The 25,535-nt window shown below is 37.1% G+C and overlaps 3 protein-coding genes and 1 long non-coding RNA gene across 4 annotated transcripts; 2 read left to right on the forward strand and 2 right to left on the reverse strand.

Moving 5' to 3' along the window:
* Window positions 1-638: 638 nt before the first annotated feature.
* Window positions 639-24,810, reverse strand: LOC141436227 (uncharacterized). The gene is made up of 2 exons (XR_012452278.1): window positions 24,052-24,810; window positions 639-884 (listed from the first exon to the last, which is right to left on the reverse strand). It is a non-coding gene; the product is annotated as an uncharacterized lncRNA (long non-coding RNA).
* LOC141436221 (ribonuclease P protein subunit p40-like) lies at window positions 2,114-3,405 on the forward strand. Its single transcript, XM_074099109.1, has one exon. It carries the CDS (start codon window positions 2,383-2,385, stop codon window positions 3,403-3,405), a length of 1,023 nt encoding a protein of 340 aa, XP_073955210.1. The 5' UTR covers window positions 2,114-2,382.
* On the reverse strand, window positions 4,104-15,125 carry LOC141436226 (superoxide dismutase [Cu-Zn]). The gene is made up of 5 exons (XM_074099114.1): window positions 15,040-15,125; window positions 14,881-14,961; window positions 14,173-14,223; window positions 6,704-6,874; window positions 4,104-4,457 (listed from the first exon to the last, which is right to left on the reverse strand). Exons 2-5 carry the CDS (start codon window positions 14,944-14,946, stop codon window positions 4,278-4,280), a joined length of 468 nt encoding a protein of 155 aa, XP_073955215.1. The 5' UTR covers window positions 14,947-14,961; window positions 15,040-15,125; the 3' UTR covers window positions 4,104-4,277.
* LOC141436222 (uncharacterized) lies at window positions 18,906-24,784 on the forward strand. Its single transcript, XM_074099110.1, has 4 exons — window positions 18,906-19,092; window positions 19,187-19,237; window positions 19,313-19,714; window positions 23,201-24,784. Exons 1-4 carry the CDS (start codon window positions 19,018-19,020, stop codon window positions 23,447-23,449), a joined length of 777 nt encoding a protein of 258 aa, XP_073955211.1. The 5' UTR covers window positions 18,906-19,017; the 3' UTR covers window positions 23,450-24,784.
* Window positions 24,811-25,535: the final 725 nt, after the last annotated feature.

A 25,535-nucleotide genomic window follows, 5' to 3' on the forward strand; every position in this document is an offset into this window, starting at 1 on the left:
CATATCAGCAGCGTCAGGGATACCAAAGCAATGCAGCAGCCCCGTCGACTTCGTATCAGCAGCGGCGCCCGTATTACGGCAACTCAACTTATAGGGGGAACCCAAATGCGAATCCACGTCGGTAGAACGCCGGGGAATCAGGCGTGGACATCATCATCTCCGGTGTCGGAAACTTATAATGTATATAGTAATGCTAGTAATAAAGAACGTAGAGCCCCATTTATTAATGTAGTTGTAAATAATGTAGTATGTGATGCATTGGTGGATTCCGGGGCTTCTCTTTCAGTTATTTCAGATTTTTTAGCAGAAAAATTACAATTGAAAGTCGATGAGACTCCAAATTTCCCGCTTCGAGCAGTCGGAGGTACCCGTATCGGTATCCAGGCATCAGCCAATGTGTCATTGGAAATCAGGAATAATTGTTTTCAAACAAGGCTGCTTGTCGTGCATGACGATTCAGAATTATTAATTTTAGGCCAAGATTTCTTAGCGGAGCATGCCGCGATAATTGATTTTTCTGTAGCGAATTTAATTTTAAATAATTCATTGACAATCCCATTCAATTCAATGTCTGATGTCACACAAAGAAAAATAAATTTTTCTATTCAGCCAGTATCGGAAACTTCAAATAAAACAACTTCTTCAATCATTTGGATTTATTTCAGAGCTTAAAAATACATTTACATAGCATAGCACCAGCCGCTTAGGCTATCGGGAGCAATCTGCGCTCCGGCATGTATACCGCTGTCAAACTGTTTTAAAGTTATATTCTAGAAACATAATATAAAAAAACCTATCAGTTTATATAAAACTAGATTAATCTAACCTGCCAGGTGGTCAGTTTTACCACCTGCCAGCGGTATACAGCCTAGTTCCTACAGTACCTACCTAAGTAGGATAAAATTGAAAATAAAAGTGGTGTGTGAATGTTTTTAATATTTATTGCTTCTTAAAAATATCCAGAGGCCTTACTTTAACATAGAATCACAATCGTTTAAACAGCTTCTTTCTGTCCCATGGTATAAGACGAGGGTAGAAAGAGATGGCGAATACGATCGCGGACATCAGTCAGCACGTTAAACAATACGATCTTAGGTAGGACGGCCAAGGACCTCCTATAAGCCGGATATGTCCTGGAATAAGTGGAATAACCTAACGAACAAAAAGTTGGAAAACCCCCGACTTTGTCACTTCAAAGTTCAATATCTCAAAAACGGTTGAACCGATTTTGATAAAAGATGTCTAAGAACCATCGCTAGAAAACCTGCTTTCAAATAAAAAAACCGCATTCAAATCGGTCTACCCGTTTAAGGGCTACGGTGCCACAGACAGACACACATAGCGGTCAAACTTATAACACCCCTCTTTTTGCGTCGGGATTTAAAGACAGGACGGTTGCAGCCCTATTTTGATCTACTACGGTCAAAGTACCTACTCCTGTCAAAGAACTTTGGGGCAGTGCACTGCACACAACGCCCCCCATACGGGTGAGCGGCATATACTTAGAGTGATTCTTTAGTGTACTTAGCCTCTATAATAAGTCTGCAATTACTAGTTTCTAAGTAAAACCGCAGAATAAGTAATACTTAGTGTAAAACCAAATTAAAGTGACGAAGTAGGTATTTATGTTAGTACCTACCTAAATTATGAGTACCTATGTCCGCATTAAATGTCAGTGGTGCATGGCATTATATTATTATAATTTAACAAATGTAAGAGGTCAGCACATTACGTAAATTAAATGTATATCTAGTCGGAAAAATGTTAATTCTATTTTTATAACGTGCCGCCATCTAAAGGGTAATAGCGTAACTACAGAATAATTTTGCTTCTCGACAATAGATGTCGCACAAATAATGATAGAGAGATGTTGTCTTGTCGATAGTAATTTAGTTAGTTATTTTTATTATATGAATTATATATTAGGAGTGATATAAATTGCAAAAAATAACGCCATTACCGTTCATTTCATTATAGTTTTTTTTGAAGGTGAGGTGTCAACGAAATGTCAAAAATGTTAGAAGTCCGTATTGCAGCTAAGAACCTATTTTTATTTTAGCATCTAATTTGACAGCAAATAACAAACCAAGCCTCGAACTTATAATATAATTTGGAATAGAAATCGCAAATAAAGCGAAGAATGTCACCCAAAATTAAATAGGTGTCCCATAAAATTAAAGGTGTATTTATGTGTGAAAAATATTAAACACTCATAATTTTACGTGCTGTTATTAACAAAGGTGCTATTTAAAATGTTAATATACTTTCCGATGCGTTAAGAGAATAAAATATAGTAAAAGATCATTTATAGGTTAGGTTGTGTTATTAATTTTGCTACTTGTCCTTGCTCCGGCGGCATAATATTCATCAGTCAATATAAAAATGTTGTGTCCTGAAGTCTTCAATTTTCCCTGTCCGAAGGTAGTATCCTCATCTAAAAATTATGAAAACTGCGAGGCAGCAATGAAAACAATAAAGATGAACTATTTTTATAAAAGTTTGATTGTGACTTGTCCAGATGAAATGCATGTTCCGAATTTTATAGAAGAAATGATCACAGAAGACACAGACTACTACAAAATAACGAAGTGTTCAGTTACAGAATTCATAGATGTCAATTTCATTGATAATTTTGTGAAAAAGGGAAAATTGTATTGCATTACGGCAGACAAAAATTGTGTTGTGCAAAATTGTGCCGCAGTAACGCCAGATGGTGTACTAACGCTTCACATTTTGGACTTTGTTTTTCAAACATTAGGCCTGGAAGGCAAAAAACAACCACACAACTACTTTGAAATAAGAATAGACCTAAAAAACCTAAGACATACTGATAAATTATATTCAAACTTATGTAAGTTAGAGACATTCAACTTCTTTGTGTACTGGGAGCCTAATAATGAAGATGTATGTCCATCATCAATAGCAAAGTATTTTTACGACAAGAATGTAAATGTGACCGTCTGTCCAATCAAATTAAAACATCTTTCACCGGAAATAGAAGAAGTACCAGCTTTAGAAGACGTGGACTCTGATGAAATGACAGAATGGATTGGTATGCTGGCTCACAATGCTGATTTGAATCCAACAGAAAACTACATCAGTTCATATAGTCAACCAGAAAGTGAACATGCATTGAAAACTACTAGAATAGCCCTTCTTATTTCAAATGGAATGTTCACTCCATACCATCTTGAACGTATTTGCAAGAAAATTGAAGAGTATGTTGCCAATAGAGAGCTGAATAACTTCTGGGCGTGTGTCAGTATCCAGAGCTTTGAGAACAGTCTGTGGCAATGGGGCCCGAGTAGCCCTAGAATGTTCCAAGCCCATGACTCCACTTGCAACCTGTTCTTCAGTCATGCAGGCATTATTGAATATAGTATAGGTCAAATAAAATATTCATAGCATTTAGTTAGTTTTATTTTTTGTCCATAATTGTTTCCAACACACACATATTTTACTATTTTCATTACCTAGATGCTGTGATAGTACGATATTAGCCTAATTATTACCATAGGTATGGAGATAGGTTGAGGTTATTTGATGGTGGCAGCATTTTACGCTTCGACTGAAAGTATTGGTTTATCTAAAATTTGTAGTTAGGTACTAAGGCCAAGGTAACCACCCCCTAGATCCCTGGAAAATCCAGATGCATTATCGAAAACAGATTTCACTATATTTTTTTGTCATTTTAAAACTAATTTACTTTGTTTTGCTAACTTTTTAATAGTTAAAACAGTTGTTTTGAAGAAAAACATTTCTTGCCAAGTTGCTTGCGGCGTATTCTACTAGGCTGCTTGGCAATATTCTTTGCAAAGCGCTGGTAGTATAAAAAAATTATATGTAAAAGAGGCATTTGCAGAATACATTTTGCTTACGAGAGGGGCTCTGCAAGACTGGATATTCATAGATACCTACAAATAACCTTGGTGCTTGCCCAGTTTTGTTGATAAAGGAAAGTTTGTCCTGACAGAATAAATACTTTTTATTGCTTAAAGTAACATTATTACATTCTCGATATATTGCATTATATATAATAAATATTTTATTCCTATTCCTAAATCACACCAATTGAAATCAAATTACACAGAAAAAAAAACAAAAAAAAATCATTCATTTATTGAAACAAAACAAAAATTGCAGATCCGATGTTCCCTGCACCGAAAAAAAATAACAGAAATGCTAGGAATGCCACTTGCTTACAGATAATCAAAGAACATCCTAAATATTTGGTTCACGTTTGTGAAACCCGTTGGGTTGGGTGGTTGGATCCAACTTTAGTCGGACTTGGCGAGGCCGATGACGCCGCAGGCGATGCGGGCGCCCGCGTTGCCGGTGGTCTTGCTGAGGTCGTGGCCGCCGAGGCCGAGGTCGTCGGGATCGGCGTGCACGACCAGCGTGCGGCCCACGATGCTGTTGGGGCCCACCAGGGAGATCTGAGAGTCCTGGATGCACACCTGGAATGTAAATGTAAGGGATTAGAGGAAATCAATGAATACCCAACCTATTTGATTGCGACTCCCTTAGGAGGCCTTTTGAGCGCCACGGTCGGCAAAACGCGACAGCTGAAAATCGTGACAGGCACCATGTCGGCATTACGTGATGGCCTAGTGGTTTGACCTATCGCCTCTCAAGCAGAGGGTCGTGGGTTCAAACTCCGGCTCGCACCTCTGAGTTTTTCGAAATTCATGTGCGGAATTAAATTTTGAAATTTACCACGAGCTTTGCGGTGAAGGAAAACATCGTGAGGAAACCTGTACTAACTTGCGAAGCAATTCAATGGTGCGTGTGAAGTTCCCAATCCGCACTGGGCGCGCGTGGGAACTATGGCCCAAGCCCTCTTGTTCTCAGAGGAGGCCGGTGCCCAGCAGTGGGACGGATATAGGCTGGGATGGATGGATGGAGCGATATTCCATTTTTTTTTGTCGTCTGTGCCCGACCGTGGCGTTCAAAAGGTTTAAGGTTTTCACCGCTACTTTCTGTCACACGGTGCAGGACTAATGGTAGAAAGTGATGGTGGATGGGAACGTGAACGTTAGCGCGTTTGACAATAAGGCCGCAGTTTACTCTTCGAGTCATCATCATCAGCCTATATAACAGTCCACTTGCAGGACATATCGTCACTACTTTGAAAAAAGCTCGTAAGTACCTGCAAATTGATACTTTTCTAAGTGAACTTTATTTATTTTCCTATCCGCAATGTGGCGATCTGTGAACTCAACACAATAAGCCACTTCTTTGTCTTTTCATGTGTCTTTGTCATGTCAGAAATACTCCACTGAGCATCCCTTCAAGTGCTGCCATTGAACCTGCTTGGTAGAGCAGGGACACTGCTTCTTCAGTCTGTTGTGGTGCACGCTACATGTGCCTTTTAGTTTTGTTGCCAATTGATTTATGTGATTTGATAATCTGGCCTGATACGATTTGCTGCTTAATGAGGGCTTATTTGGTTTTTGGGTGAGCTACGCGGGTTTATTTATAATTAGAATAACTGTGAATATTTTGCAATATCTGAAATTAATTATGGCAAATATGCGTTCCGGGTCAATGAATGTCTGTGTTTTGAGACAAGTTTGTCTTTGGGAAACCTTTGTCCTCCCTTTTTTCCGAACAAAACGGGGACTATGCAACACTGTGGCATGCTCGATATTTTTATGGTACGGTTTTAAGGTGTATTAAATATGATTTTAATCTAAACTTTGTTTTCACGCCCGTAATAACAGACTTTGAAAGCCATAGGTACTTAAAAACCCCACGCAACGGTGCGCCATCTAGTGAGACAAAAAACGATAGCCCTCATTGATTTATGTGCTTTGATAATCTGGCCTGATACGATTTGCTGCTTAATTGTGCTGATATTTAAGTCCAAGTGTATTAGCTTGTTACTTATGTAAAAAGGTATGTTCAGCATTGTCCTCAACGTTTTATTCTGAAATCTTTGTAGGGTTTCAATATTACTGTGAACTGTGAACTTTACGAATATGATTTCAATGGTCAATTTTGTTGACGTATTGATTTGAGATGCGAGATTTTTTCAAAGTAGTGACGATATGCCTTCCCCAATGAGCGCCATTACATCTCGTCTTCGGCTCGACGCATCCACGCAACTTTGCAGGGCTCAGGATGACTTCGTCCACAGTCCCATTTCGTCACCTTCTTAAATCGTCCACAGTGCCATGCTATGCAATTCCTAAATCGTCACCTTCCTAACTCGTCCACTTTATGATATCGTCCATATCCCATTTTGTCTACATTCCTATTTCGACCACAGTGTCAACTCGTCCACTTTCATAGACTACTAGGTCAGCAGTGCCAACTCGTCCACGTTTAGCAGACGTTGTCTCACAGATATGGTCAATTTAAGCGTTTAAATAGCAAAATATCCCGAGAGTAATTTGCAAAAAAGCCCCTTTTCAATAATTTTTATAGAACATTTATATTAGTCTGGATAATGAATAATGCAATAATGTTGACGACTCGGCACTGTGGTCTAAATTGGAATGTTGACGTGTTAGCTAGCACTGTGTGGCCCACGTAAGAAAGCGGACAAGATATATACGAAAGTGACGATGTGGGAATGTTGGCGAATCAGAACAGTAGACTGTATGAGAATAAGGAAACACTGGAACTATGGACGAAGTCATCCTGAGCCCCTTGCAGATCGTCACCACCTGGTCGGAAGCTGTTTAAGTACAAGCGTTACCTTGGTGACGCCGCCGTCAGCGGTGGCCTCGACGTTACCGAGGTCTCCGACGTGCCGCACGGCGGCGTTGGGCGAGCCGTGCTCCTGCTTGCCGGGGTTGAAGTGCGCGCCGGCCGACGTGCAGCCGTTCGTGTTGTCGCCGAACTCGTGCACGTGGAAGCCGTGCTTGCCCTGGGGACAGCCCCACGGGGACGGTCACTTGGAGTGCAAGGTACACAATTTGCATTTGCAAGTCACAGATAAAACATAGGTAGGTACCTAACTAATGATTAAATGTTTATCGAAAATACAAACTGAAATATAGATGCACAGAAAAACCAGAAAAATAAGACCATCACTGGGAATCGAACCCAGGTCCTCGGTATTCCGTACCGCGTGCTATACCGCTACACCACTGATGGTAAATACAAAAAGATTCCAAAAAACCAATCTTAATTTGATTGCTTAGTTACGATATCTCTTGTCCGGGTGAGCGGTTAGTTCCAATGGAGTGCCGAAAAAGTTTCTCGATGAGGGCTACGGCATAGATGTCGCTAGCGTCACTGCTTAAGTGGCTAAATAAGAAACAAACAAGCTGAGATATGAGGTGCATAGGGGAAATTCGTGTCGGTACCGTTGACCATCAGTGGTGTAGCGGTATAGCACGCGGTACGGAATACCGAGGACCTGGTTCGATTCCCAGTGATGGTCTTATTTTTGACCATCAGTGGTGTAGCGGTATAGCACGCGGTACGGAATACCGAGGACCTGGGTTCGATTCCCAGTGATGGTCTTATTTTTCTGGTTTTTCTGTGCATCTATATTTCAGTTTGTATTTTCAATTTAGGTTTTACGGGATGACCGTAAAAGTAAAAATTTGGAATTGAAACAAAAAATACAAAAAAGATTCCAAAAAACCAATCTTAAATGTTTATCAACAATAACAACTTTAAAATGCAAAGGACCGGTCGTTAGAAACTTGTTGACAGCCAAACTGCGAAGATTGATGTTTATTCCCGTGAGTAAAGGGTAAACCCAAACAACAAATCACAGGAAAATGTACAAATGACTTGTGTGGAAGCTGTTAATTAGTGCTAGGTAGTCATCTCATCTCATTAACCACAATAGTAAAACCATTTACCTCGTCCAAAACGAATTAAAGCATGCTTTACTTCTCTCATTTTATGCCATAATTAACCCCCGACGCAAAAAGAGGGGTGTTATAAGTTTGACCGCTATGTGTGTCTGTGTGTGTGTCTGTCAGTCTGTGGCACCGTAGCTCTTAAACGGGTGGATCGATTTGAATGCGTTTTTTTATTTGAAAGCGATTTCAAGCGATTTGTTTTCTAGCGATGGTTCTTAGATATGTTTCATCAAAATCGGTTCAACCGTTTTTAAGATACTGAACTTTGAAGTGACAAGGTCGGGGGTTTTCCAACTGTTGGTTAGGTCAGGTTATTTTAATTTTATTGTTTAATTATAATAACTTATTAAGCGTCATGATCGTCTGTCGATAAAGCTCTTAATATTTTGATTAAATTAAAAATAATACAAAGCAGACTGTCTTATAAACTTTACCTAAATAAACATAACCTTCCTTCGGACAGTCGAGTAAAAATAACATAACATTGCGGCACTTGATTGATCACTTATAATTAGTTACCTCGTCAGCCCCCCAATGCATACCATGAAATTAGTACAGTGTGTAGGGTAGACCGGGGACAATTGAAACACGTTATGATTGAAACATCTCAATTTTCTCGAATACTGTAATACCTACGAAGGGTACGCGGCGCTTGAACGTGGCTCGGACTGGTCCGAACCTGTCTTCAATAGCGCGCGCGCCGGCGAGCGACATAGTCGTGTTGGGATCCTTTTTCGATTTTCAGACTCAAAAGTAAGTATTTACATCGTCTTTCCTTTTGTTATACCTAATAAATCTTCTTTATTTGTGTATATACTTAAATGGTGTCCTATTCTGTAGTTATTAATTAGTATTTATATTTAATTTGACTAGTAAAAATGTCGATGTAAGTTACTTATTTTTGACTTTGAAGTAGAAAGTGTCGAATGGGTACATTTGAAACAACTGGTCTGGTGACGGTTGAAACGTTTCAATCGTCCTGTTGCTTCAAACGTCCCCCACCTTAGTTTACATGTTTACTACCAGCTTTTATTACCCGACTGGGGGAAGCAAAAAGAAGGGTAGTCTGGTTAAGTCTAGGTATGTAAGTATGTATACATATATGTCAATATATATGCATGTATGTATGTGACCGAAAATCAGATGTTCCACTCTAGTTCCTAAACAATTGGACCGATTTTAATAAATGTTTTTTTTTATTCGACTGAATGGAAAACGAGCAAGTGGTTCTCCTGATGGTAAGAGATTACCACCGCCCATAAGCATCTGCAATACCAGGGGTATTGCAGATGCGTTGCCAACCTACAAGCCTAAGATGGGATACCTTAAGTGCCGGTAATTTCACCGGCTGTCTTATTCTCCACGCCAAAACACAACAATGCAAGTACTGCTGCTTCACGGCAGGATTAGCGAGCAAGATGGTGGTAACAATCCGGGCGGACCTTGCACAAGGTCCTACCACCTGCAATAGTCATATGATTTGTCAAACACGTGCGAGTGTCATAGGCTACATTACATTACATTATCCACCCACCGTCTTAGATTTTAGAGGGGGGGGACGCTCGATTTTAATGAAAATTTTCACTTTAAAGTTGAATATTTCACAATCAAATCACTGAATCTAAAAATCGTCTTAGCGAACCTCTAATGGTTTTAAAAGATTTGTGGGGTATCCAACGATACCCCACACTCTAGGGTTGGATGAGAAAAAAAATCACCCCCACTTTAAGTCTATGGGAGGTACCTTAAATTTTTTTTTTTGAATTTTTAATTGTACTATTTGTCGGCATAGTTTATCTATATATCCTTGCAAAATTACAGCTTTCTAGCATTGAGAGTCCCTGAGCAAAGCCACGGACGGACAGACAGACAGACAGACACAGACAGACAGACATGGCGAAACTAAGGGTTCCGTTTTTGCCATTTTGGCCCCGGAACCCTAAAAAGGGATGAATAAATATCTAAAATGACGTTATTTTGAAATGTTGTAGAACTCCTTCGATCTAATTAATTTCTCACTTTTATCAAGGTGGTTAAACTAAAAGTTATGATTGAAACATTGTGATGATTGAAACAGTTGTTTTTGTATGACAATAACTTTTTGTTGTTTAAGATACTATTTTGCAATTATAATGTTATATCAAAGTGGAAATATATTTATCGTCAAAAGTATTATAACATAAGATGGTTAAAATAACTGAAGGAAACTTAGACATGAAATATTGGTGATTACATGAAACCAAATGTTTATTATAGTATAACATTTAAAAAACACATTTTATGTTAACAAATGATTAACGATCTCACTAATTACGTTTAATAGTAGTAAAAACTGTAGAGGCTGAATAAAGATATTTCCTTGTTTTGATATTATATTAGTGTTTCAATTGTCCCTACACACTGGTTCAATCGTCCTCAGTACTAGGTCAATTGAACCACTCTGCCCCGTCTTCTTTATGCACTTATTTTAGGTTTCCTATATGAGCTGGAGCCTTATTGTGTGTTTTAATTAGGAGCCTGATAGTCTACCTTTAAACAAATACCAGTAACATCTTTGTAAATACAATAGATATCTAATTACACCAGGCTAAGTGAAAATTGTTTCAACTGTCCCCGGTCTACCCTAAACTCGACATTACACCCAGGCACAACTTTTGCTACTTTGGGAGCGATTATTTCCGGAAATCTTCACTTCACTTAACCCTCTTAAAATTTTATGAATTATCTAACGGTGGCATCTTAATTGGTTAATGTTAGGTATAAGTTTGATAGATCTTAGTTAAATTGTACCGTTTGTGCCCTTTAAAACATTTTTTTTTTTGAGAAACCTTAATAACTTTTCAAAAAAGCTGTCGAACGTGCCACACGTTACACGTTGATGCGAGTTAAAAAAAATATTTTTTTTATCAATTTCTGTTACTCCATGCCCTATAAATATTTATTTTTGTAATTTAACTACAAAACTAAATAGCGGCTTTTACAAGACATCTGTACTCCAACTTTCATTGATATACATCTTGTAGTTTTCGAGTAAAATGCCTGTGACATACGGACGGACAGACAGACAGACAGACGGACTTTAAGGGTTCCGTTTTTGCCATTTTGGCTCCGGAACCCTAAAAATGGCGCCTTCCAATTATCTTCTACAATCTACAACTACTATCAAAGTAATCTACAATTAAAGGTACTTCAGATTCACAGGCGTGGAATCGAACGCACGAAAAACAACAGTCATGCTTATTAGCTTACACAACCGCTATCACACCGCAAGGTTATTGTGTCAGTAGGTACGTATCAATGACGTCGTGTCTTCGAATTTATTTACATACCTAAATTTTTTAATACATCACCATAATTAGTTTGTTTCTAGGTGAAATTAGTTCAATCTCTAAAAATATATATTTACAAATCTATATTCTAAGCTTTGGCCTGGCCCGCGTGTTCATCGTAATAAATGAGTCTGAAGTTTATTTACGTCAATTTCTTGATAAATAGGTAAACGAGACTAATACCTAGCGGAAATGATTACCAATTTATTTCCATTTTTTAATTCGCCAATTTTTTTTTTAACTCAAGCATTTTATGTTAAACTTTACTACTGATTTTCTAAAGTTGTCAGAGCGAAAATTAACTAATTTTCTTAAAGATGAACAATGATTTTCATAAGGAAAGGAATTAGGTAGACTTGAATTGGCACTTTTAATAATACTTAAATACATATTGATAGCCGAAATTTACAAAGCTACTTAACACCGAAATTTCAAACAGATTTAGAATGGCAACAGAAACACAGGCTGTATTAGATAAACAACAAAATAAACATTAGTTACATTGTATATACAGTCAGCGTCATATAGTACGTAGCAGTCAAGATCACCAAATATTTGGAAACATACAAAATAGTCATTACCAGTGACTCAGTCAAAGCGGTCAAATTGTTCGAGACATCCATCGTGTACAAATATACCGGAGCACGCCCGTCGTCAAATACTTTATAACATTCAAGCCGACATTAGTACCGTAGCAGCCAAAGTATCCAAAAGTATGGGACACCACAGAAAAATTGACTTTATTATATACCGTATAAGGTCCAATTATCTAGTTAGCTAGTCATCTTTAATACAACGTGAACGGTGTTCTATTTTCAGTCTCTTGGTGCAAAATGCACATGTCATTACCTTTTTAATTAAATAAAAACTCTTTTATATTGTAATTATACTGGCCAATTCAAGCCATATTTAAAAGGAAATCCGTTAATCCGAAATTCTGACAATGTAAATAAAAATGTGAAAAAAAGGCGTCAGGCTTCAAATGAAAGAGACGGAACGATCACTGACAAGTTGGTACTCTTTTCGGTGATTGTCAAAAACGAAAAGTCGAATCTTATTACGTGTTACCTAATGTTATTTCGCACTCAACTCGAGATTAAACCTTAAACCTTTTAAATAAAGCTCAGTTTTCTAGTGTGTCCCATACTTTTGGACATTATGGCTGCTACGCTACCAGTGGTGATGTGCGTGCTCCGATTTATTTGTACACGATGGATGTCCTGAGCAATTTGATCGCTTTGATTGGGTCAATGTTAATGACTATTTGGATGTTTCCAAGTATTTGGTGATCTTAACTGCTACGCACTATATGACGCTGACTGTACAATGAAAAACGTAATCTACTATGATTTTACACCAAACACCGTTGCTATGCCAATGATTAAACTCATTCCTTCACCTATCTTATACATTGGTATTCAGTCAAGCGTTACCTAGGCTCTTTTTACGTACAACGTCACCTGTCGGTCAATAAAGTAACTATCGTCCAAAACACACGCGGTAGTGCGGAAGTACGGTAGTACTACGTCATTGAGACAACACAAATTGGGCGTAGGTGGATAAAGATATTACCTCACATGGTCAAACTATTTGATTCAATCTTGAGCAGACCTTACGGCACTAGACTGGCTGTTTGGAACAAAACGCGCGGCGCATCAATCATCAATATTACTTTGACACAACCCTCATCATGGACATCAAAAACCAGCTTTCAAATAAAAAAAAACCGCATTCAAATCGGTCCACCCGTTTAAGAGCTACGGTGCCACAGACAGACACACAGACACACAGACACACACACATAGCGGTCAAACTTATAACACCCCTCTTTTTCGTCGGGGGTTAACTATAGTGAAACGTTCACAAATCCGCGCTGTGAACAAATTTTGTGCGCCGATGTAAGAACCATGCAGTCTATTCTATACATAGATGCTGATGTTCTTGGGCCACCAAATAACATTTTAATAATAAATTTCATAGTGATGTAATGTCCCTCTTGTCAGGAAATGCACAGAGGGCTGCGATTCAGTTGATTTAACAGTACAATTAGCAAGATAGCATATTTGTGAGTTTAACATACTATGATAATAACCAAGTACAATATAATAATTAAATTGCACTCCAGGTTCTCAAGATACAGGCTCAGCCTAGTTTGAGGACCGCCAGATATTTCTTTGTTGTATAATTTATGTCTAATGTTTTAAGCAAATAAATGATTATGATTATTATTATTATTATTATATTTAGGATTTCGTAGCCAAAAGGATGTAACACTTGTGGTTTCATGCTGCCTGTCTGTCTGTCCTTATATATGTGCACTTTAGTTGGAAGCTGTTGGGTGCATATTTGAGTTTTTACTCCTCAGGTCAAACCTAATTCTAACTAGATTTTGTAATTATTATTAGAGATGGGCCGAAATTCGTTTTACATTCGTTTTGAGCCGAACTTCGGCATTCGGCCGAAATTCGGTTTAAATGCCGAACATTCGGTGTTAGAAAAAGAGAATCTACTTGTACTATTTCGACTGATATTAAAAGAATGTCTGTCATATCAGTTAAATATGCAACAAAATGAAATAAACATAGCACTTATTCTTTTAATAAAGATCTTGATTAATATTCAAAAATCGAATTAAAAAAAAAAAAATTTGTTTCATTTTTCACAAACTAAACATTGAGAAACATTCAAGTATTTTAAATTATGAAAGGGCCTTTTCAACAATCAAATTTAACAATACCTTCTTATCTACCTATTTGTATTAAAAAATTACTATAAGCAGGTTATTGAACCGAAGTTCGGTAGAATTTTTGATTTTTACTAATACTACTTATTATATTGCCATTTTTTAGATAAAAAGCTAACTTCGAGTGTTGAGGATGATGAAAAGAAAAAATATAAAAACGTTAACTTAACGTTAACATTAGTGAATGACAATTTCAAGGACTTTTTCTTTAAGTTACAAATTAAAATAAAACATTTTTAGTAGGCATTTTGCACAGTATTTTCTTTGAACTTACCTTTGTTAGTCCTTTTACTTCACCAGACACCACAACAGGAGCTTTGTCATCCTGAAAATCACAAATAATTATAAAGTATGTTGTACATTTGGCTTGTTTTGTTGTTGGAAGCCAAATTGATCACCATTTGAAATTATGTTAAACATGTCAAGGCTGTTGAAACAATAGACATTTGATGATATTATTCAATATGCCTAATTTTATAAGATTGTAAACTTATAAGATTATATTTAAAAATAAAATGCAATTTGACAGTAAAAATGTGTTTATAAGATAAAAAAATGTAATTTAAGTTAGAAAATTTTATTTAGTTCAAATAAGCATGCATGAAATTTACCAAAAACTAATATTTCCAAAAGTATCCTATCCACACACTGTGGCTAAATTTTCAACAAAGTCCACTGAGAATGAAATCATAATTAATGTTCCGTTTATCTCATGGATCGTGTTTTCCACTTCAAATAATTAATGAATCATGTTGCCTATGCAATTCATAACAACACGCTTGGGAAAATCTTCTAGAATAATTTTATCCTACTCAACCGGTCGACGTAGATAAGAAAACAATGCATCTAATGTATCTCTACAGGCGGCATTATATTCCCAAATCTAATGTGAAGGGATGACCTAACAATAATTGAACGATTAGTGACTTCCAAGCTTATTAAATGTATAATGCGACGTTAAGTAACAAAAACCGGACCTCACCTTTTGATCGAAGAATACCGTGCCGCTTACATCGCCTTTAAGTACGCAGACTGCTTTAATAGGCATTTTGTTGTGATGTTTCTGCAAAACAGTAATTTAATTCGATACAATCAACGCCGTTTGACGCGAATTAAAATTTAAAATGTAATTATTTTTTACTATTTTTTAACACTGGACGTTCGTCTGTCGTCGAACTTTGACTGGAATACTTTTTTTTTAAATAATGCAATGCTGCCAACAGCTCGTAACCTAATATCGCCATTTTTCACACTTGAATAGCCTAATGTAATGTAGCCAAATTCGAACGGAGATAGCTTTTTTTTTTTTTTTTCCTTCTAATATTTTAACGAGGCTTTAGCACACCAAATGTGACTATGTCAGCCTCATGGGGAGCCTCAGATATATACACCACACTAAAGACAGATATTACACTCTCCCTTGCACTGAAACCACGTCTCTGGATGCAAAGGCCCGTCCAATGAATCTGTAAATTCGCGTCGCTTCTTCTGAAAGCGGTCGACTGAGAATTACATTTACACCTCCATTAAACAAGCCCATACCATCCAAATACCTGACTCTGATCTCCTTATTCTGATCACATTCCACAAGAAAGTGAATAAGGTCTTCAGTCTTATCACACCCCATACACAAAGGTGATTGCACAACTCTCATCAAATGCAAAAAACAATTAAGTGGAATGTGACCAGATCGAACACGTAGTGCTGACACAAGAAGGCCCCTGGAAAGGCCGGCACAATCAAACCAGGGAACTTTAAATACCTTATTCTGCATGGTACCATACCAAATGCCCTTTGTCAACGATGCTGCACTAAAAAGTTCCTGCCATTTGGAAACGCACTCCTCCTTAGCCAGTTGCACTAATTCAGTACCATATGGCTTAGAAACACGATCAATCCCCCCTGTGACAGCCAGGCTAGCCAATCTATCTGCCCGCTCATTACCAGCTACCCCCACATGAGATGGAATCCATTGCAAAACAATTTGGGTGTGGTTACATTGCAAGAAATATATAAGTTTTATGACATCATAGGCTACCGGCATACCTCGGGAACCCGAGACACACTGAGCCAGGTGTTGAAGTGCACTTCTCGAATCCGAAAGTATAACTACCTTGCTCTTTTCAATAGTCTGAGCATATAAAAGAGCTTCATATATGGCAATTAGCTCTGCTCTCATTATACAGATTCTAGAATCCAAATTAAATTGCTTAGAGATGTTCAACTGTGGATCAAAAAATGCAGCCCCAACTCCCATACTCTTGGATCCATCTGTAAACAATTTATAGAATCCATCATATTCTTGAACCATCATTTGGATGACATTATTCTTAAGGCAATCAATTGGTACACTTCGTTTTGGTTTGCTTACACTATCTACAAAACATTTAACACAAGCCTGAATGTCAATATATGATACCCATATACCAATTGTATACATATCCAATATGGGAGCTCTATGCATATCTACCTCTCTAAAAAAATTGTTCACCGCGACAAGCATTGGCTTTGCTTTGTTGGTCCAATAACTAAGTTCGCACTGCCCAGACAACTGCTGCAGGAGTTCAATAGTTTCATCGCTCGATACAGAACCAACTCTGAGCCAGTAACGTGATGCCAAAAACTGTCTGCGGACTGAAAGAGGTGGCAAACAGAGTTCGTTCTGCATCACATGAATTGGAGTGCTCCGAATAAATCCTCCACATATACGCAAAGCACGATTCTGCACAATGTCCAACTTATTCAAGTGCGAGTTTGCACATGATCCATACAAGAAACTGCCATAATCTAATCTACTTCTAATCAATGATATGTAAAGACATCTTAGGTGTGTTGGGTGAACACCCCAAGAAGTACCAGCTAGAATTTTTAATATATTAATGTATTTATATACTTTTGAACAAATTTCTTTGATGTGCAAACCCCAACGAAGAGAAGAATCGAACCAAAGTCCAAGATATTTGATTTTTTTAACTACGTTCACCAAGTTGTTATTTATTTTTATTTCTATATTATCATATTGTCTTCTGGCTCTGCTGAATATACAAATGTTTGATTTCTTATCGGACAGTGACAAACCCATATCATTTAACAGCTCTACAACAAGTTCCAAATTCATGTTAATGTTATCAACAACAGAACCAAAGCTTTCCTCCACAACCTTATACATAACAAAGTCATCTGCATATGAGTGAGATATAGAAATGTTAGATACTTTTTTGCAAATATCCATTGTGACAATATTGAAAAGCAATGGAGATAGTGGATCACCCTGCGCTAGCCCAAGATTTGTATGTCTTTCCAAAATGTTACTATTTAAGCCAAAGATTTGAAGTTTTCTACTGGACAGAAAATTCCACAAATACTGGCATATCTTTCTTCCAATTCCTATTCTTTCCAACATCCTCACAAGAAAGCCAATATTAACTCTATTATATGCGTTTTCTATATCGAGGAAGCAAGCGACAACAGCAGTTCCTTTTGACAATCCTATCTGAATAGTAGAAACTAAACGCACCAAATTATCAATACAGGACCTTGATCTTCTGAATCCAATTGTCGATGGTGACAAAAGACCTTGGCTCTCAACATACCACTCGAGCCTTTTCATAATAATGTAATGAAACACCTTACAAGGGCAAGACATCAGAGAGATTGGTCTTAGTGATGATGGTTGACCAGATTTTGGTATGGGAACCACTCTAATATTTCGCCACTGTGCAGGTACCTCGCCAGTCACCAGGACAAGATTATAGATATATAGAAGCATTGCTTTGCCAGAACTTGGTAAGTTGTATATCATAGTATATGAAATATTATCAGTACCTGGAGCAGTATCTTTACGCTTAAGTGAGTTAACAAGTTCTGGCATAGTAATTCCTCTCTCTAATATATTATTACAACTACTAGAAAATACTGGTAAAGGCTCTTCAACGGAATCTGGTGTCAATGATTGCAGCAATTCTGACGCCTTAGCTGGATCAAAAGTACTGTCTCCCCTTGGCTTCCCTTTCATCCATCTCATTTTTCTCCACATCTCTGAAGGCGAAGTTTCAGTGTCAATATTTGTACAAAATTCTCTCCATGCTACCGAACTTCTCGGTTCAGAGATAGCTAAAAAGTAGCTTGTGTTATTCCATTTCAAGTGTTAAATTTCATTACTGCAAGGGGCTGTTTTACCTCTAATTGTTAAATTTTATGAGTCAGTTAAATGTGATGGGTGCCGTCTTTGTTTACCCAGACAACACAAACAGATAATGGCATCACAAAATATGTATCACATAAAATATCGAAGGTTTCGAAGCTTTGCTTGCCATTTGGACCTTTAGGTCTTTAGGCTTGTGTTGTGATTATTTAGTTCAATTACTATAAGGACCTTGTCCTTCAAGTAGCCTAAAAGGAGAACAGTCGCCATTTAAAGTATTGTCGCCGATTTCCATTCAGAGCAGTCTAATTGGCAAAAATTGCCTACGTTGGCAACACTGAAACAAAAGCGTTTTTTTGTACTAAAAGTTTTGGTGTTCAATACAAACAAAGACAACCTTATTTTCGCTTATGTATAGGAGTGTATAGGAAACAAAAATAAATTATACTTAAGATAACTTAAATGAGAATGGAGCAGCACAACACAAGTTTTAATAAAACAAAAAAAAAGATTTATAGACACAAAAAATTAAATGAATAAAATAATTAATAAGCGAATTTAAAAACGCCTCTGTAACGTTCCATTCAACGCAATCAATATTTATGTATTATTATTAAGTAACGGTAAATACTATCTCAACATTATTTAGTGACAACGGTTAATTAAAATAATAAACAAACTTCCAACATTTAAGAGGAATAGAAATAGTCAAGCACTAGTAGATATTGTGCAGCTTTTTCCTCTGGGTTTTTCTACCCAATACAAACTGAAGTTGTCAACTAACGTAAAATGAAGCGCAATCTCAATTGCCAATAAAATAAAATAAACCTCCTTTGCTTGCGCAGTCGGGTACGTGTTAAAAAAAACATAACATAACCTATAAATATGCTGTAAGGGGCAATTTTTTAAATAAAATAAGTATTGTAGATAAAATAAAAACTTGTTTCGTAAAGAATAATATTATAATTGGCCAACATGGATGATACGACTGCTAACTTAACAAATAGTGAACGGCCAGAATTTATTCCCGCGGATTTTGGAATTGCGGCTGTAAGTTTATTTTTTATATTGTTACCTATAAAAATGACTTTGATAAATACTCATTATGTGCAAAGTGCTGATTAAATTTTTTATTTATTTGTAGATGGGACAACCTGGTAATTTGGAGAAGTCGCCGGGAAATGAAGTTGAAAAAGTAAGGTTTAAAAAACAAATGCTATTTTCCATCATTTCCATATTACTCTATCATTAAAATTCCAACTATTTTCAGGAATGTCCGCTATGCAAGTCCGTCATACGCTACTTCTTTGTAAATTTCAATGAGAAAGTCCTTCTATGTGACAACCAAGACTGTGAATATCCATTTGGCTACGAAGACCTGGAATTTGTTAAACAGGATGACCAATGGGACAGTAACGATGAATTAGAGAGCATCACGACTATAATGAGTCGACCGACACAAGCTGGCTCTATAATATCAACACATGCTTGGTCGGACATAGACAAGCTCAACAAAGCATATGATTCTGAAGACAGTCAGCAAGAACTGCCAATAAAAGAATTAGAGAGTAAAGAGGAGAAGGAACTCAAGCTACAGGAGTACTTGCGAGCCAAGGAGGCTGAGCTGCAGACAAAAAGGAACATTCAGCAGATCAAGAAGTTGAACAATCAGGTCAGTCTCGTCTGTGTGTCTCAATCTGATTTAAAGTTGAAACAATGTATGCCATGTTTTTATTGATTTTCTTTAACTTCACCTGGTGGCTCGGCTCATTGAGCGAAACTACCTGGTAATCATCCTTTTTCAAATTCAAATTGTAAAATTAACAACCTTGATGAGTGACACAAGAGAAACATCGTAAAAACTCACTTTTTAACTTTCTTTTTTAAATTAGAAATATTTTTGTTACTGTTTTTAAGAAAACATCCTAAATTAAGAATTAATTTAAGAACCTTTATATTGTCTTACTGCACATAATTCTTTTTTTTAAATATCAAATAGCTGGTAAACGAGCATGTGGGTCACCTGATGATATGTGATCACTGCCTCCCATGGACACCTAAAGCATTATTAGGACTGCGGGTGCGTTGCCGGCCTAAAAGGGGGGCTAATAGAGGAGGGGGGAAGGGGAGAGAAGTTGGGCCTTGATCTTAATTCTTGATTATCTTTTTAACAATATGAGCATGGCAACTAATTATAGTCTTTTGGAGAAATTACATTACAATTACGTTTCACCTGTTAAATCAATGGTTCTTGTTCAAGTCCAAAAAAACACCATAATTTGGTAATTATGTGTATTGAGCTCTGTAGCAAATCAAAGTAAAGTTACAGTCAATGGTATCAAACTACCCTCGCTTAGCCAACCTTATTGTCTAAATAAGGCAGACAAGTACCTGCATATTTGATACACAACAGTTCTTAACCCGTCGAGCGATTTAGGCACACGTGTGTGCCTAAGGAAACCTGTCTGAAAATGCGCTAGGTGCACTCAGTGAGTGTGTCTATCGCAGTTCCGGACAAATTTCGCTAGGCGCTTTTTGCACCCCCAAATCGCTCGACGGGTTAACCTTTCAGTTATAGCAACCATTAGATTTTTTTTCCCCTGCTACGGACCATTTATAGTTCAGAAAATACAGTTTGATTAAAATTTATAGTATCCATAGTACAAGCTTTGCTTAGTTTGGAACTAGGTCAATTGGTACCAAGTGTCTCATGCTGATATTTTTTTTATAATTCCAGTTAATGTCTTCACTGTGACTGTCTTTTTGAACAGAACCCTTACAGGATCATTTCGTCGGCCTAAATCGCAAAACTCGTAACTCAATCTGATCAAATTTACAGGAGACACAAAAACTTCACTACCAAAATTTTGCATGAAGACTTGCTAAGTTTTTTTTTACATGATGTTAAATTAAATTTAGCCGTCAGATTGTTAAGACCTATTCTTTTTTTAAATACGTGGACCTGGAAATTTTGGAGTTAAGAGTTTTTCTTGAAAAATTTTATAAAGCAAATCGAGAGTTAAGAGTTTGCTATAAAAAATAGAGGTAATGTTTTGATCTGAACAAGGTAATTATTTACATGATTAAGTACATGAGTTTGGCTCAGGTGAAGATAATGAAGCATGATTATTTTTGGCTAAATTAATTTGATGCAAACTAGCGGCGATACCAATGTTCATGCTGTAAGGCTGTTGACATTTTTCTTGTTCAGGAAAGCTCTGAGAACTGCTGGTTTATGACGTGATGAGTGGATTTCGTGGCTTGAAAATCGATTTTTTTCAAGCTCTTGAAACTAGCTGGTGACAAACAAATTTCATGTTGCACAGTTGGTGAGGTAATAGGGAATTTGAGGACCTGGTATCCCAATGTAGGGAATGGGACAGATCAAGGCGTCCAGACTTCGGTGGCTCGAGCACGTAGAAAGGTTGGGATGGGAGAGGGTCGAGCCGTGAAGAGAGCGCACTTGGATGACCGAGAGGCCGGTTGGTCGTTGGTGGTCGAGACCGCTGGAGGGACGAGGTCCTGAAAGACCTTTTGGACCTCAGGGTCGAAGACTTGCAAGAGCTGACTCAATACCGCAAACCGTGGCGTAATCTGGTGTTGGAGGCCAAGACCCACTTGGGGTCACTGCGCCCTGGTAGTAGTAGTAGTAGTTAGTGTGATACAAGGTGGTGTAGGGTTCTGCACTCTAAACAAATCTCTTGTTGAGATGAATAGTGCTCTCCTGAACTAAAATTAAAGATCCATCGTATTGATTTACATCTAAATTGTATCATGCAAACGTTTTTACCTATTTTTGAAAAAATTATTTTCTGCAGTCTTGCTTTCCTTTGTTGATTTATTTTAGTATCTGCCTACAGAACAATAAAATGTTATAAGTAAAAAACCTTAAGTAAAGCAGCTGGACGAGTTCGGCTAATCCCACTATAATATAATAAATGCGAAAGTTTGTAAGTCTGTTTGTTTGTTTGTCACTTCGCTTCATGACGTCTAAACCGCTGAACCGATTTAGATGAAAATATTAGCTTGAGTCTCGGGAAGGACATAGGATAGTTTTTATCCTGGAACATTTCATAGTTCCAGCGGATAGTGAAAACCGAATGCTACGCAGACGGAGTCGCGGGGTAACAGGCTCGTAGGTAGGTATAACATAAATTAAAATAGCGACACAAACAAAACAATTGCTATTCGAACAATCACAACTACGTACTAGATTAAATAATTTGCGTAGAAAACTAATCTTCACGCGTAAAGATACACGCGGAGCAAACCTCGTATGTCCACGGCACGCAAACAAACTAAACTTTCAATAGTCTAATGTATTTATAATATGATAAATATCTATCAAGAATACACAATCAGTTAATATTGCAGAACCTTATTACACACCTGTTAGTCTGCACCCGTTTTCTTCTTAAATCTTTACGCAAAACTGACGTGCAGTCACAACACCATCGCAAACCGTAGGTACTAAAGGGAGTGGCGGGGGGAGATACGTGGTATATCTTTTACAAAATGGCGGTCGGGAGTTGCGAGGTTTTCTATTTTGCTTTTTAAACTTAAACGGTTTATTCTTGGTATTTAAGAGTTTTGCCGTTAGATGCGTTCAGAATAGTACTATCTAAAAGTGTCAAAACATAATTTTCAGAAAAAATGGAGTTACGAGGTATGCGATTTAGGCGACGATTTGTGCGTTTGTCTGTCAATCCGTCCGTCTGTCACAGTCGATTTGCTCCGAATTTACTGGACCAAATCAGGTGAAATTGACAGATGTGCAAAGTAAATAAAATATTTTTTAATAAGGGTCATTTTTGGGTGACAAATTAGGATTAAAAAAAAAGTTTTGCAAACCTTACTGTGTCATACATAATTTTTCTGTATTTCCAACATTCTCAAGATCATCATCATAGACATCATATTAGCCATAGGATGCATCATTCTCAACATATAATGGACCAAAGATATGGTCAATTTTAAAACTATCAAAGTAGTCTCAATTTGGTGAAGTCACATTAGTTTACAATAAAGAAAGAAAGAAAGTAAATACATTTATTTAACGCCATAAAAACAATCATAGAATAAAATACAAGACTGTATGTGTATACAAGACATACATGCAAACATATAATTAAACTAACAAACTTTTTTTTCTTAACAGCTGCAAAAAACCTATGACGAAGACAACTTCTCCTGCATCACAAATGAAAAATGGATAAAGCACCTCATGGTCCTCCAGGGTCTCTCCGGAGTGCCACTACTCAAAAAGCAGGAGATTGCCCGTTTGCGGAAGGATGAAGCTGAGCTAGGTTCCAATGAACTGACCATCGGTATCAACAGTGGACAGAGTGAATCGTCAATTACCATCGAGATATTGAATAGAGATACATCAAAGTCTGAGGCCGCTTAGGTTTACTAATTAACATGATCTTGATCCCTGTCCCCTGTAGAAAAGAATAGAGTACAAATAATTTACTTGTGACAAAGTAGCGTAGCATAACAAAAAGATATTAGAAATTTTAAAAAAGTTGTATGTCACGAAATTACCCCAAATGAGCATAAATTGCCGGTCTTCCGAACGGCGCTGTACTTCCTTTGGTGTTGTTTTTGGTTTATACAAAGTGCAAAATCCACAAGTCCACTTCAACATTTTGAATACTATGATGCCATCCTTTTGGATACCCTTTAGTCTATGAGTTACACAGTTTTGGTATCCAAGAGGATACAGTGTACAGAGAATGTGTTACACACTGAAAATCAAAATACCGAAAGTATGAAATGTTGATTGATAGCTGTGCGTGACGAAATTTATACACTTTTGTTTTATCAAATGTGAGGTATCTTCTATTGGGAACACAAGGAAAGACGCGTGTACGTATCTTGGCTATTTATTGCTGACTGACGTCACGGCTATCGTCACATACCCGAAATATTATTATAATAGAAAAGTACCTACCCTACTAATAAAAGTACACTACAAAATGCAGGTTTGTTTAAACTACTATAAAGTACACCCATATAGTAAATCCTCAATTATGCATTCAAAAACCATGGGTAATGACCAGCATTACGACATTGGATTCTATTATGAAGTTTTCTCGTTAATGCAGGTCATTCTCAATGGTTCTTGAACACCTGATAGAGGATTTAATATATGGATATAGATAAAATATTGTATGCAACTGTACATAATAAGGCCTTAAAACACTCATGTGACCCTATTATGAAACTCGGTTACGCCTCGTTTCATAAACTCGCACTCGTGTTTTAAGGACCCCTATTACGATACAGTTGTATAAAATACTATTACTGCAAGGGTTCCCAATCTGTTTTATACTGGGACTCTATTTACATGTCGTATTGTTTTGCGACATCTTTGTAAAATAAAACATTTGCGAATTACTAACTAGATGCTCGTATGACATAGCTGTAAAAATATGAAAGTTAGTTAGATAACCGTTGGGGGAGAAAAGTCCTGTAGTAAAGGCCACAGACCGGAAGACGAAGCGTTGGCAGGCCCCCCACTAGGTGGAACCATTGGATGCAAGTGGCGAGTTGATGTTGTGAAATCCATTTTGATCGTAAAACGGCAGTGTGGTGTTACAATGTCCGGTTAACCACTTTCGGTGATTTTAATTGGATGCTTTGTAGTATACCTTAAATTGTAAATTATATGAAAGTTGTACATATTTAGTGAATAAGATTTTTTTCCCTGTGATAAATAATATATTTTCTATGATTTTAATATTTGTTTTCTTTGGGATGTTTGTTTTTGTTTGGGACGCAAACGCAGACGCTTACATTTAAAATTATAATAAACTAGCTAGGCTTCATCCGCTTAAAAGCTTTAACTCATAAAAGGCTGTAAAATCGATACCAATGTCGGTCTGCCTGCCTGTAAGTGGCATCGTAGCTCTCAAACGGACGGACTGATTTCAAAGCGATTTATGTATGTATGTAAATACTTTATTGTACATAAAACACAAAAATGATACAACAAGAAAACAAAACAAAAGAGTGCAAAGGCGAACTTATCCCTAAAAGGGATCTTTTCAAGGTAACCTAAACAGGAAAGGAAAACTTAAAGATAGGCGATTTGTTTATATGAAACTGCGTTGCCTTGTAGTGGTTATTAGTTATGTCTCATTAGAATAGGTGCAGCAAATTTTGTGATAATGAAATTTTAAATTACAATTTTTGGGCTCAAATTTTCTAAGTTGGTTAAGTTATTTATTGCTAACTGTATAAGTTGCTCTGCTTTTTTACGTGTGTGTAATGTGTATTATCTAAGCACGTAATGTAATAACTGCAAATTAGGAAGAAAGTAACTACGCTGGCAGTTTACTTCAATAGTATGTAATGCTGACTAACAGCTAGTTTAGGGTTGCCATAAGTGTGGGGACGCAGACCGGGACATTTAAAAAAAAAGTAGTAAAGGTAGAAAAAATAAACTTTTATGACAACAAATAGGTAACTTTAAAGGTTTAGTCCTAAAC

Source organism: Choristoneura fumiferana, chromosome 16 (assembly GCF_025370935.1).
Source record: "Choristoneura fumiferana chromosome 16, NRCan_CFum_1, whole genome shotgun sequence".
Taxonomy (NCBI): domain Eukaryota; kingdom Metazoa; phylum Arthropoda; class Insecta; order Lepidoptera; family Tortricidae; genus Choristoneura; species Choristoneura fumiferana.